The sequence below is a fragment of the Sciurus vulgaris genome, assembly GCF_902686455.1.
Source record: "Sciurus vulgaris genome assembly, chromosome: 14".
NCBI lineage: Eukaryota > Metazoa > Chordata > Mammalia > Rodentia > Sciuridae > Sciurus > Sciurus vulgaris.
The window spans coordinates 9,660,829-9,674,370 of NC_136475.1; the positions used below are offsets into that span (position 1 = coordinate 9,660,829).

Below are 13,542 nucleotides of genomic sequence, written 5' to 3' on the forward strand. Positions count from 1 at the left end.
GGCTGTGGAGGGGCGGGACCGCGGCCTGGCAGCTGAGCGCGGGAGGCAAGCACAGGCCTCGGCCGCGAGGAGCCCGCCTGCCAGCACAGGCCTGATGCAGCGAGAGAGGAGCCCGGATACTGAGCGGACCTGAGCCAGGGACAGGTGCTGACCTGCCGCACCCCAGCAGCCAGGCCTGGGCCCAGTGTGCATGCCGGTGCCACGTAGCACCTCAGCCCCAAATCCCCAAGCATCCAGGATCTCATGACCTCAACCGCTGGCTTCCCCATGAGCAGCGGCAAATCTGAAGTGGGGCAGACCTGAGAGGAGACTGCAGGGCTAACCAACAGCACTGGTACTTCCCCGAACCCGGATGAGCAGGAATTCCGACTAACAGTGCTGACCCGGGGGCTCTACGAACCCCTACACCAGCACGCTCAGGCGGCAACCCCTGTCCAGTGTCCTCTTGCCCTGTAAGAGCCCTTTTCCTGCCACTTGAATGGATCCTGCTCTTGGACACTCACTCTTCCTCCAAGACAAGAACCTGGAAAGAAGAAACTGGTGGTGAGCTGCTGGGCTGCTGCGACACGGGAGGACACAGCCTCCATCAAGAGCTGCAGCACTGCCACTCTCCCGTGCTGCCAGCTGGGCCCAGGAGCCGACGCCAGCAGGCGTCCTCTGCCTTATCAGCTAACACTACAATGCGCTGGCTGCAGACCACTGCCACCAGTCCAGAGCCAGACTCTGTCACGCTCATTTTTAAGGTGAAAGTAATTTGTTGCTTTTGGAAAATCAGTGAGGTCAACTCATCTACACAAAGGAGTTTGCCAGGGTCCGCTGCTGTCATATAATACAAAGCAACCCCTTTCTTTGCTTAAACTCACTTTTCCTACGTTGCCATACCTATCATCAACTAACAACAATCTTCAAGATTTATGCAAAGTAGTTTCCTTTTTCCACAGGGGCACTAAAAGCTCCTGAGCAAAAAAACAAACCAAAGTATAAACTCAAATGAAATCTTAAACAACTTGAGCATTTTTCACAAAATTTAGTCAAATTGCAACTGTTAGCGAATTCTGCCATTAAGAAAGATAAGGCCGAGTTTTGGATCCAACTATAATCTTTTAGATGCTTATAGTTACAACAGAAATGGTTGTATTCAATAATAAGCAAATTACCAAAGGAAACCTAGTTACTACAACTTGAAAAGTATTCTGCATGATTTCTGGCTTATTTTCCAGGTGATGAGAGAGACTACAGAATGTGAAGACTAGAAAAACGTGGTTCCTGAGTGTAGTGACTACTCGTGAGTACACACAGCCTTTTTCTCAGGGCCACAGAAAACTTGGGTCTTGTGATTCCTGATCTCCCACCAAGGATTCCACAACCTTAAACAAAAGGACCATCTATACCTCGGCATGGTGGCAGGAACCTGTAATCCCAGCAACTCGGAGGCTGAGGCAGGAGGATTTCAAGGTCAAGGCCAAACAGCAATTTAGCAAGACCCTGCCTCAAAACTTTTTTCAAAGAAAAAGGCTGGAGATGTAAAGTACCCATAGATTCAAAACCTGGTGCCTCCCCTACCCCTAACAGAGAGACCATCCACAAAGTGTGGCCGCATGTGACAAAATATTAATACTAGTACCCATTATAGTATTTTGGCATTTAACTCAAAAACAGATGGAATGTTACATGCATACCTCCACCTTCATCTATCATGAAGAAGCCAGTAACTTTTAAAACAAGTTTTCATGTAATTAATAAACTTATTTTTTTAAAAATTAGAAAAGGTGATTCAAAAGAGAGAAGCACAAAAAAAGACGCCCTGGTCTTTAATTATTCATGGTTTTTACTATCTGTGTGCTGAGCTAGTGAAAACAGCAGTTCTTTCCTTCGCAGAATGTCTTGGAAGCTCCTGAAGCCAGGCTCACCCCCAGGCTGAGGGCAAGGTGGGGAACCTGGCATCGCTGCCATCCGTTCACTCTACTGCCTAGGGACCACCTTGTCAGCCAAGCTTTTCATGACACGATCCCAGGGCAGGTTATGTGTCACTTAGAGAATGAGAGTTTTGGCTCAGAGATCACGTGTGGGCAATGGGAGACAGGATGGGGCTGAATCTGCTGCATGGAGAAAACTAGAGGTGCAGCACATGGACTAGACAACTTGGGGACACAAGGAACTGAGAAGCCAGTACAGAAATGACAGAGGTCAAAAAGTCAAAGGTCTCCATCTCAGCAGCCTCTGCCACACTGGACTGCTCTGAAGGAAGACGAGCAGAGGAGTCCAGAAGTGAGGAGGCCAGCCTTCCCCTGGGCGTGACTCGGGCAGCGGCGTGTTCAGATGACAGCAGAGACTCCCCGATGCACGCGCGTTATGGGTGCAGCGCCCCCTCCCCAGCTAACCTCCGGGCTTGCGGCCTCTGACCAGAGCAGCCTCTTCAAATGTACTGCTTTCTTTCACTACAGACTGCATTTTGTCACTTTCTCAACACATGCTCTACGACCATGTCAGAAGTGGTGTCTCCACCATCCTCCAAGACCCCCGAAGAGAAGGAGCATATCTGTAACCACAGCACCTCCAAGCAGCTGCGGGCAGCTGGCCTCTCCCACGCGCTGCGCTACCGGTGGCTTCATCATGACACCCCTCTTTCCAGCACCTCAGGGCCTTTCCCCTCTAATTTCCTCTGAGGCTGCGTTCCTCCCTCCAAACCCTGGCTAGGACAGGAAATGCAGTGAGCCGCGCACGGGAGAGTCCACATCCACTGAGACTAAGCACAGGGCGGCTACGCAGAAGGAGCCAAGTTCTCACTACCACCTGGCCACTCAGAGTCTGCTCCTCAGTATATCTGACAGGGGGCTCAACAAGATGGGCTGTTCAGGTCTCCATAATTGGGATCATCTCTGACTATACACTAGACTCCACCTCAGTCAAATGTTCAAACCCAAGTTTAAACTCCGACACTTCCAAAGAACAGCTTACTTCTGAACTAAGAACTAACAAAAATAACGCTTACAATGTCTGCTACTACACAACTTTTCTATTTTTATTTCATGTTTTATTTTATGTATACATTTTCATTAAATTACTATTTAAACGAGGGCTCTGGCAGCACAGAAAAAGAGTTGGCTACACTCTTCCAGTGTAAGGTCGTTATCTTGTGCCAGGTAAATATGGATACCAGCACAGTGTTTTAAAATGACCTACTAAGAATAATCCATAAACATACTGCTTTGGTTTTTAATTGGTTGAAAAAAGGCAAAAAAAAAAAAATCTGGATTTGGATACTTAAAGCCCAGACTTTGACCATGGATGCATAATGTCACCTTCATTGAAGTAAATCATCTTGACTCTACAGCTACTTCCTGTCTGCTAGAATAAAGGAGCAAGGAAGAGGCTCAAAACACCAGGTGTGCTTTTCTCCCTGGACGTTGGCTCGAGATGTGTCGAGCTCTTCAGTTCTTAGATGGTCTAGAAAAGGAGTCATCAGACCAGACTCACAGTGATCTGGTGACAATCCACCCCAGGGCCAAAAATACCTGGGCAGGGTTCACAGGTGGGGCAGGTCCCACCAGGCACACGCATCAGAGAGGGCAGATGGAGCCAGAGGAAAGGGGGCCGTGTCCGCACGACAAGAGTGAAAGGAACCAAGACGGTGCCTCCGAAGGGTCTGGGTTGCTTCTGAGGCAACGTGCCGGCCGTTCTGTGCTCCAGCGCGTCCTTGGCCGACGCAGCCTGCACTGCGCAGCTCCAAGGGCCTCCCAGAGGCTGACGGAGTATCAAGGCTTAAGGGAAGGGGAAGGCTTCCCTGTCCCTGCTAAATGCAAAATGCGATGACAGTGACAGCATGGGCAGGGCATCCTGTGTGGCCTCGACCACTTCAATAGTTAAGTGCCTGATTTCATCAGATGTTTATTGATAATTCTTAAATTTCTTTGTTCTCATTTCAAGAACAGATATGCTGACAGAATAAAATCTCCTAAAAGCACATGCTGTAAAATAGAGATAATTAAATCTGAAATGGGCTCCGTATCTGAGAAGCCCCTGAGACCACAGCCAGCATCCAACGGTTTCTCAAGGGCACTCACTATGACAGGTACTGGGGACTTGGTCAGTTGTTTCTGGTCAGCAGGAACTGCAACTACGCCTTTATGCCCAGCCTTCTAAGTTAAGCTCCTTTAAATCTGTGGCTCCCTGGAGTGACCATGAAAGGGCTGCTGGAGGAACTGGTTACCTAACTCAAAGAAAGCTCCTGGGCCCTTAGGCGCCAGCAGGGGGCCTTCACTGCACACAGAAAGCGGATTAGGTCAGTATCTTCCTTTTATCCTTTATTCTAAGGGATGTAAAAAGGTACCAAAAAATTGGGGTTGGGGGAAAGCTGTCTTCAAGTTCACACGCACGCGTGTCTTTTCATACCTATCACGGGGAAGCCATGTTTAAAAGGGGCTTGAATCACGAGATCGAGTCCCTAGCTCTGAGCTTCTCCTCCAGGGGCCTGAAGGCAGAACCCTGCTAAGTGACGGTAGCAGTGTTAGTCCTCAGAGGCAGGGACAGCGTGGAGTGTCCCCCAAAGGCCTGTGTGTCCCAGGGAGGCACCACAGGGAGGTGTGAGCCCTCTCAGAGGTGGGACCTGATAGGGTCTTCAGGTCACTGGGGACGTGTGCAGGCCCCAGCCCTCCTGTGCGTCTGCTCCCTGGTGATAAGGGGGCATTCCGCTCTACCATGCGCTCCTGCCATGGTGCACTGCCTTGCTGCAGGCCAGAGCACCGGGCCAGCCCACCATGGACTGAAACACCCGCAACCGTGGCCAGACAAACCTCTTCTCTCTACAAGCCGATTACTGGTTATACTGGTTATAGTAACAAAGTTATCACAGGGAGGTGTGCAGCACAACTCAACTGTGCCACATGTAAATTCAGGTTCAAACTTGGTGTTTCCATATATAATACTTAGAAGTACACAATATAACATGATTTCTAATTTTCTATTCCCTGTTCACCAAAAACAGTAGTGGAAAATTAATGGGAGAACTGGAGGAATCCTCAAGACAGAAGTGTTAATATTTTACCAAATACACAAGCCTTACCTTTTCTGTTGATATGAACTGAGTCCAAGTGTTGTCTCAGTCTGTGAAAAGAAGAAAATAATGATGAAAATACTAAAACCAAATTGTTCTACTATAGACACATGGAATAGCCAAAATATTTTATTATACCTTCAACTTTGATTTTTTTAAATATTTTTTTAGATGTTGATAGATCTTTATTTTATTCTTTATGTATATGTGGTGCTGAGAATCGAATCCAGTGCCTCACACATGGCAGGCAAGCACTCTACCACTGAGCCACAACTCCAGCCCGTCAACTCTGATTTTAATACCATTTGGATTTTCAGGTTAAGCCCGATTCCAAGATCATCTGAAATGACTGGTCGCACTATGTCATTCAAATGAGTATAATTTGGAGCAAGTTTTAACACACATGCAAGTAAAATACTGTGATTGACTTAAAAGTTTGCCAAACAATACAAATCCTATAAAAACAATCCCCTTTACAACCAGACCATGTAAGGCTGTGTCTCTCCCTGTTCACCTGCCACCACCCATGTGCCAGGTGCTGGTGCCTGAAGGTTTCTGCCACCGCAGAGCTGGAGGAAGAGCAGGGATGGGAGGGAAACAGTCACTGACACGCTAAATACGTATTCACACATGGAAAGAGGGTCATGAAAACCTCAGGCAGGCTGTTGTGAAAGGGAATGAACAGGGAACATACAGCTCATCTAAGCTGCTACCATTTACACCAAAATCTGAGTGATGGAAAGAGGGCATGGAAGCAGCACAGGAGGGAGTAGAAAACAGCAGGAGCAAAGGCCCTGGGAAAGGAAGAGGTCGGTGGGTTCAAGAAACAGACAGCAGGTCTCTGTGGCTCTCTGCAAAGGGAAAGAGGAGCAGGACAGGCACTGGAGGGCGAGGCAGGAGCGCATCATGCTGCACCTTGCTAAGAAGCCATGATAAGCTGCGCGCCTGTGCTGTGCTCTCAGGCAGCACCAGGGATCTGAGGAGGACGAGGCAGACTGGTGTGGTCTGAGTTTTAAAGATGCCACTCTGGCTGCAGTGTGCAGCTGGGCTAGAGAGGACAGGAAGGAGCTGCAGGCTGGGAGGCAGCTGCTGCAGGTCAGGTCATGAAGGGCACGAGGAGCCCCACGGTGCAGAAGAAATGCCCCACTCCAAGGGCCCTGGCAGGGAGCGAGTTTGTCCTTGTCCCCAGAGTTTAGCTACTTCGCTGTAACTGGAAAAAGAACCAGGGGTGTAGCACCCTTCTCTGACTTACTATTTTGAAATGGTCTCTGGCCACTGCATATAGGGAAAAAAGGGCAATGTGGGGAAATGTCCTTAATTTTGGAAAGAATATGCTAGGTAAAGTGTAGGGTGTAATTTTCTTTAAAATGTTGCAGCAATATAATTTGTGTGCATGTGTGTATAGATGAAGCAGATATGGAAAAATGTTAATTTGGGGGTCTGTCGGGTAGGTGAATGTATTTGGTGAATTCTATTTTTTTATACTTAAAGAAAAATTTTCTTTATCTTTTATTATGAAAATCATATCCATTCCCCAAAGAATGGTAAGAAATATCTGCAAATCACAGACCATGATAAGATAATATGTAGAATATATAAAGAATACCTGCAATTTGACAAGGGGAAATAACCTGGTTAAAAAACGAGCAAAGAACTTGATTAGATATTTTTCTAAAGGAGATTACCAAGCAACCAGAAGGCACATGGAAAGATGCTCAACATCATAATCATTAGGAAAACACAAATCAAAATCGTGATTAATAGTACCACATAGCCATCGGAATGGCTATTACGTAAAAAAAAAAAAAAAAAATCAAAAAGTGTTGGCAAGGATGTGGAAAAAAAAATCAGAACCCTGCAGGTGGTGAGGGAGAACAGTGTGGTCACGTGAGACCTGCACAAAAGCTCCCCAAGAACTGAGCAGAATGACGAGGATCAACAATCCCACTTCTGGGTATGCGGCCTCCAAGAACCTGAAAACCAGGACTCGCACAACGCTGCACGGACCCCCGTGCACAGCCGCATGGTTCACAACAGGAAAGGGTGGAGGGGAGAACCACCAAAGGGCGCCTGGCAGATGGACGAAACGTGGGTTACGCATACAGTAAAATTATTTAGGCTTAAAACAGAAGATCGGCACCAGGACAACGGATGAAGCTTGAGAACTAACTCTGCTACACTAGGGAAATAAGCCACTGACAAAAAGGTAAATTCCAAATGATTCTACTTATATGAGGTACTCATGGTGTCGAAGCACAGCTAGAAAGCAAAGTCAAGGTTCTGGGGGACGAGGAAGGGGGTGACTGTTTAACGGGTGACTGTTTCGGTCTGAGGCTGGATGGCAGTGACGGATGGACAAGAGAATGGACTTCGAGCTGCTGAACGGTATGCCTTAAATGGCAAAAACGTACATTCTGTGCCAGGCACGGTGGTGCCGAGGCAGGGCGATCACAAGGTCAAAGCCAGCCTGGACAACTTAGCAAGCCCGTGTTTCAAAAAAATAATAATGAAAAGGCCTGGGGATGCAGCACAGCGCTCCCCGACCATGAGCAAGGCCCCGAGTTCAATCCCCACTGCCCCATCCCCACACAAAATGCCAAGTTTTACATCATCACGTACTTTACCAAAGTTAAAGAAGACTATCGTAATCCAAGACAGAATGGTACTGGCATAGGACCGCGAGAGCAATGGCGACAGAGAAGTCCAGAAACACGCACTAGCACTTGGTTCTGAACCACAGGCATCAATGCAACTCGGCAGAGAAACACGTCTTTCAACAAATGGAGTTGGAACTAGATAACAGTGAGGAAAACGTCCTTGATCCTCACTGCACACCACGTCCTCAAATGAATTTCAGAGAAATCAGTTCCAAGTGAAAAAATCAAAATTATGAAGATTCACCAGGAAACCATAGGTGATTGCCTTTCCAACTCCGAAACTGCCAAAAACTTCATGAACAAAAAAACACTAGCCATAAAAAAAGACTAGGTTTCATCAAAATTAAACCATACACTTACCAAAAAGACGCCAATAAAAATGAAAAGAGAAAATACTTGCAACTCATATATCTGAAAAACTTGTACCCCAAATATTCAAAAAGCCATGAGAGGCTGAGGCAGGAGATGCCGAGTTTGAAGCCAGCCTAGGCAACTTAGCAAGATCTGGCCTCCAATAAATAAATAAATAAATAAATAAACAAACAGATGAAAGAACTGGGGATGCAGCTCACTGGCAGAGCACATCCATAGCACTGCAAAACCAAACCAAGCACTGGGCACGTGCCTAGCATGTGTGAAGTACTGGGTTCAATCCTCAGCACCATATCAAAATAAATAAATAAAATAAAGGTATTGTGTCCATCTACAACTTAAAAAAAAAAAAAAGCAACAACAAAAACTGAGTAACAACAATCCAATGTTTTACAATGGGCAATTATACGAATGTTAACAAAGTACATGAAAAATGCTCTTATCGATTATTAAGGAAAAGTGAATTAAACTAATGAGAGACCACACTTCTGTTACAGTGTCCAAAATAAAAAGACCCACCACACCAAGGGCTGGCAAGGATAAAGAGCAACTAGAACAACTGGAACGCTCATTCACTGCTGAGGATGTCAAAGCAAACCACCAGCTTAGAAAAGGCCTGGCAATTTCTTACAAAGTTAACCATACGCCTACCATATGACCCAGTTACTCTACTCCTAATTATATGCCCAGGAGAAACAGAAGCACATGTGTCCGTACAAATGCATGTATTTAATATTCACAGGGCTTTATTGGTGACAGCTCAATCTTGGAACAAGACAAAGTTCCATCAACACGAAGCATAGCACAGCCACACTATGAAATACACCTGCGCACTAGAAAGATGAATTACCGAAACACACAACAACATGGATGAATGTCAAATGTCTACCGTGCAAGAAAGAGCACAGCCCCTCACAAAGGGACGTCCCGTGTGACTCTGTTTTAAAATATAACTGATGGTGACACAACAGGCCAGCGTCAGATGGACAGTGGGATGGAAGCATCTCCAGGGCACAGGAGGGTATGTCTGGAGCGTCTCTAGTGGCAGAGGGTATGTCCATATCTTGGGAGTGGCAGTGGATTCCTGGATGTACAAGTGGATCAAACTTTCACACTGTACAATTTAAACATGTACGCTTATCGTATGTCATCACATATCGGTGGGGCGATGGAAGAATTCTAGAGCATCAGAAGCTGGGCTTCCCACATGCAGGTGACAGAAGAGCAACCTGGGAAGTCCACCACCCACCCAGGTGCATTTTCTCAAGGGGAAAAACCAGCATGCAGACCATCTGGCCAAGGAAACAACTGTGATGAAGAATCACAGATGAGGAAAATGTCTCGTGAAGAGAAGCGAACACCAAGAGCGAAGGAACCTTGACAAGAAAGTTAGCCAGAAAATAAATGCTGTTTCGAAGAATAAGCCATAGAAAAATCATCATTTTGCTATAATAAAGAAGAATACAAATCTTAGGACATGCCAACAGCAGGCCCTCAATGCTGAAAGGGGAAGATCATGTCTGACACTTCTTGTTTCTGAAGGAATTTGAAAAATAAGTCTTCCACATATCTTACAGTCTATCTTAAAGCTGGGGCCCTAGCCCGAGAGAGGAGGAAATATATATATATATAAAGTCAACAACAACAAAAAGAGGAGGAAGAAGCAGAAAGTGTAGAAACTCAACAGGAAAGATTAAACATCTTGAGTAAGACGAGATGGCAGGAAAGGTGCATATTTTAAAAAGACAAAAGGATCCTGCCAAAAAATTAAAGCTTGGCTAAACAAATTTAAATTCAGAAGTCAAACAATGAGCAAACAGGGAAAATGCCATTAAAAAGGATAAAGGCAAGCCAAAAAGGGTCACAGCATTTATAACCTTACAATGGAAAGACCTGGTGTGTAAAAATTTTACAGATCAACAGTGAAAGGAAAACACAAAAATGGGAAAACGCGTATCATGATAGAAATGTGAGCAAAGAGCAAGAATAGACAACACTGGAGAATAACAGTCATCACACAGAAAAGATGACTGCCTCATTAAACTTTAAAGAAATCCTTGGAAGACAATGAATTCCACATGGCAGGGACTCTGAACTTCATGAATTAGCACCCGGAGACAAGGGCAGGCCAGGAGCCCTGGAAAATGCCTGGGCCGGGGGTGGTGAGCCTCCTGCCAGAAGTGACACACCAAGTTCCCTGAGAAACTTCAGCAAATCAAGGAAGCTTGGGCTAGTAGCCTGGACGTGCTGCAAACTGTCTTTTCCCCATGTCTATCCAGAAGACACAAACTCCTGAAACCACAGTTCAGACTCCACGCACCTAGGGAATCCAGCCTTCCCTCCTCATCTCTAGGCTGCAGATTCCAGACCAAGCTGAGCACAACTCTCAGAAAGGGACTTCAAACAGGGCTATGTGGAGGAAAACGGACCATTCCTCCAATCAGATAGACCAGCCTCTGCAAAAACCGTGTGGACTGTCTTTAGACATCACTAACAAGTGTCCCCTCCTGTAACTCAGTGGTGCTCTTCTGGAGGCAGTTTTGTCCGTCAGGAGGCACATGCCAACAATCAAGGGGCTACGAGCATGGAGCACACAGGTTGGGGTGCTGAGGAACACCCGACGACGCACAGGTGTCCTCCCTCTACTCCCCTGCCAACAATCTGCCTGGGCCAACTTGTAAGCACTGCCAAGACTAAAAAACACTAATCTGAATTTTATAATGCCAATAATTTTGATTTTTATTAGTAATAATATCTCCTTGCATTATGAATTCAAAGCACACAACTGTCATTTCAATCGTGTCTCTATTTCTAGGGGTTCTTCTAAAGACAAGGGAGATACCTACAGGATTATATATATATATATATTTTTTTTAAAGGTACGGAACTAAGCCTCTGAAGAGTTCATATCAACGATCCAGGATTCAAACAAAAGAGTCAGAATTCAAATTCTATCATCTGGTCTATCATTACATACATATGATGACACATTGATAAGACTGTATATACCCAATACTGACTTCCTTTAGCTTACACGAGCTGAAGTTGCCCATAATCTTGCTGATAACTTCTAATGTAGCCAACTCCCATACCACTTTACTATTAAACAATTTAATTTTGTAAGAAAAAAAATTCTACTAAGTGCAATTTATTAGAGAATTAGGTAGGTTATCAGTTGTGTATCAGGCCCTGGAGGCTTACAAATAAGATAAGGCCTGTACCACCCTAGAACTTGAGCTTCTTGATGGCAGGGCATGTACCCACACGGCAGGCACCAGGAGGCTGTGCTGGGCACCATGTAAGTGTCACACACTGCGCCTCTTTCCCTAGGAATATGGGGTGAGGGGGCACATTTCCCTGCAGGTGATCAGAGTACGCTTCTTTGTCACCATCTTCCTTCTCCGTCCCATTCCCCACTGGGTTTGGGGGGAGCATGAGATCTACTTTTGATGACCTCAACATGTGCCCTTGGTTCTCATCAATCAACCTTCCCATAAGGTTCTCTGTAATAATCTCATTTTACTGAAAATGGGTAAAATATGTGAGGCAGCTTTGTTGTGCCCAGTGGCTCGAGACCTCACAAAGACCACCAGAGACCACAATCAATGCAAGCAACAAAGAGTCATTTATTAGCAAGCTCGAGCCTGGTCCTCCGCGCACTCGGTAACAGGTGACGCTAAGCAGCCCCGAGCCCTTGTTTAGCAGGGTTTTTATAATGAAAGGCAAGCAGTTTTACAGCGCTCTTTTTGATTGGCTAACATATAAAATTGTATACAAAGCATGTCATTTTAAGTTCTGGGTCACCCTGACCTCTGAGAGGAGGGTCGTCATTATCTTTAAGTTTGCTTTTGTGCCGGCAAGGTTTGCTTTTGGGTCAGTCACCTAGCCTTTACAGATAAGAGACGAAAATTCTTTGCAGCTTTTATGAGGGGTTGAGGGCAGTTTGGGAAGAGCCTCATATTTGTATTTACACAGGTGTGGGCTCTTTCTATCTTTACAGCTTCAAGACTTTTTGGGTGGCAAAGGGGTCTTTCCTGACTTTTTAAAGGCTTTGCTTCCTATGCTTGCCCATGTACATGCATCTGTAACGTACACTGAGATGATTGTAGATTCAAGCATAGTTGTAAGAAAGAACACAGAAAAGCACATTTAGCTCAACCCCCAAGGTAATATTCCGCAGGACCAGGGTGAAGCATCAGAACCAGAACAATGACCTTGACGCAACTCTCCTATCTTGTTCAGATTTCCCGAGTTTTGCTTGTCCTCATTTGTGTCTGAGCTGGTACTTGGTTCTACATGGTTTTCTTGCCTGGGCAGGTTCCTCTATCTACCCCACAGCTGAGACACAGAAGAGCTGTAGCACCCAGCAGATGCTGTGCTGCCCTTTTATAGCCACACCAACTCCCTCCCTCCTCGCCTCCAAGCCCTGACATTCCAAACCACCATACATATGTAATCATTAGTGTGTAACTTTTCGAGATTGTCTCATTTTTTTGGCCTAATTCTCTAGAGATTTGTCCGGGTTCCTTTCTATTGCTAAGAAATGTTCCATTAGTGTGGATTGACCAGTTTGTTTAACCCCTCACCTACTGAAACACATCCAGGCTGTTTCCAATTTCTGGCTATTAAAAATAGAGCTCCAGTAAACATTTACATACAGGGCTTAGTGCAAACAAATCTTCATTTCCCTGGGAGAACGGCCAAGGGTGCAACCGCTGGCTGTGTGCAGCTGCATGTTGAGTTCTGCAAGAACCTGCCAAACTTTTCCAGGGTGGCGGCACCACCTAAGGTGCCCACAAGTGCCGTCTGAGTGATCCAGTCTGCACAGCCTTCCCAGGGTTCAACGCTGTCATTGACTGTTCTGTATGTGGGGTTGAATTTGCTTTTTTCTGATGACGTACACCATTTGTATATCTCTTTTGGTGAAATATGTCATGTATTCTAGAAACTAGGTCCTCTGTCAGGTATGTGGTTTTCAATTATTTTCTCCAGGTTTACTCTGTCCCTTCATCTTCTTCACATGGTCTTTTGCATAGCAGGTTTCTAATTCATCGATCTTTCCTTTCTGGATTATACTTGTGTTCTCGAGTCTTTGGTGTCAACAACTCTTGCCTAGCCCTGTGTCCTGAAGCTTTTCTCCTGTGCAACTGTTCTGACACACTGTATTTGCCAAGACACTATTATTATTGGTCTACACAGCATATTTTCAGTTATCCACATAAGAATTTTTAATTCTTTCCAAACTTATCTTCATATTCAGTGTATCCTAATTAAAATGACAAGTACATATATGTTTAAAGCTCATTTTAAGAACAGCCATGGAGGCAGAGGGTGAGAATCCTCCAGGTATTAATGAAGAACAGCGACCAAATGAGAGCGTGTGCTCCGGAGACATGGAACCACCACCCCAGTCAGCAGTGTGCACCGTGAGGAGACGAGTGAACCCAGGAAACCCAAACA

The 13,542-nt window shown here is 45.6% G+C and overlaps 1 protein-coding gene across 1 annotated transcript in view; it reads right to left on the minus strand.

Annotated features, from left to right (window-relative positions):
* TMEM131 (transmembrane protein 131) overlaps positions 1-13,542 on the minus strand; it is a 155,776-nt gene that overhangs the window by 95,953 nt on the left and 46,281 nt on the right. The window contains exon 3 of the mRNA XM_079111313.1: positions 5,063-5,103. Within this exon, the coding sequence (XP_078967439.1) occupies positions 5,063-5,103 (41 nt within the window). The remainder of the gene's footprint in view (positions 1-5,062; positions 5,104-13,542) is intronic.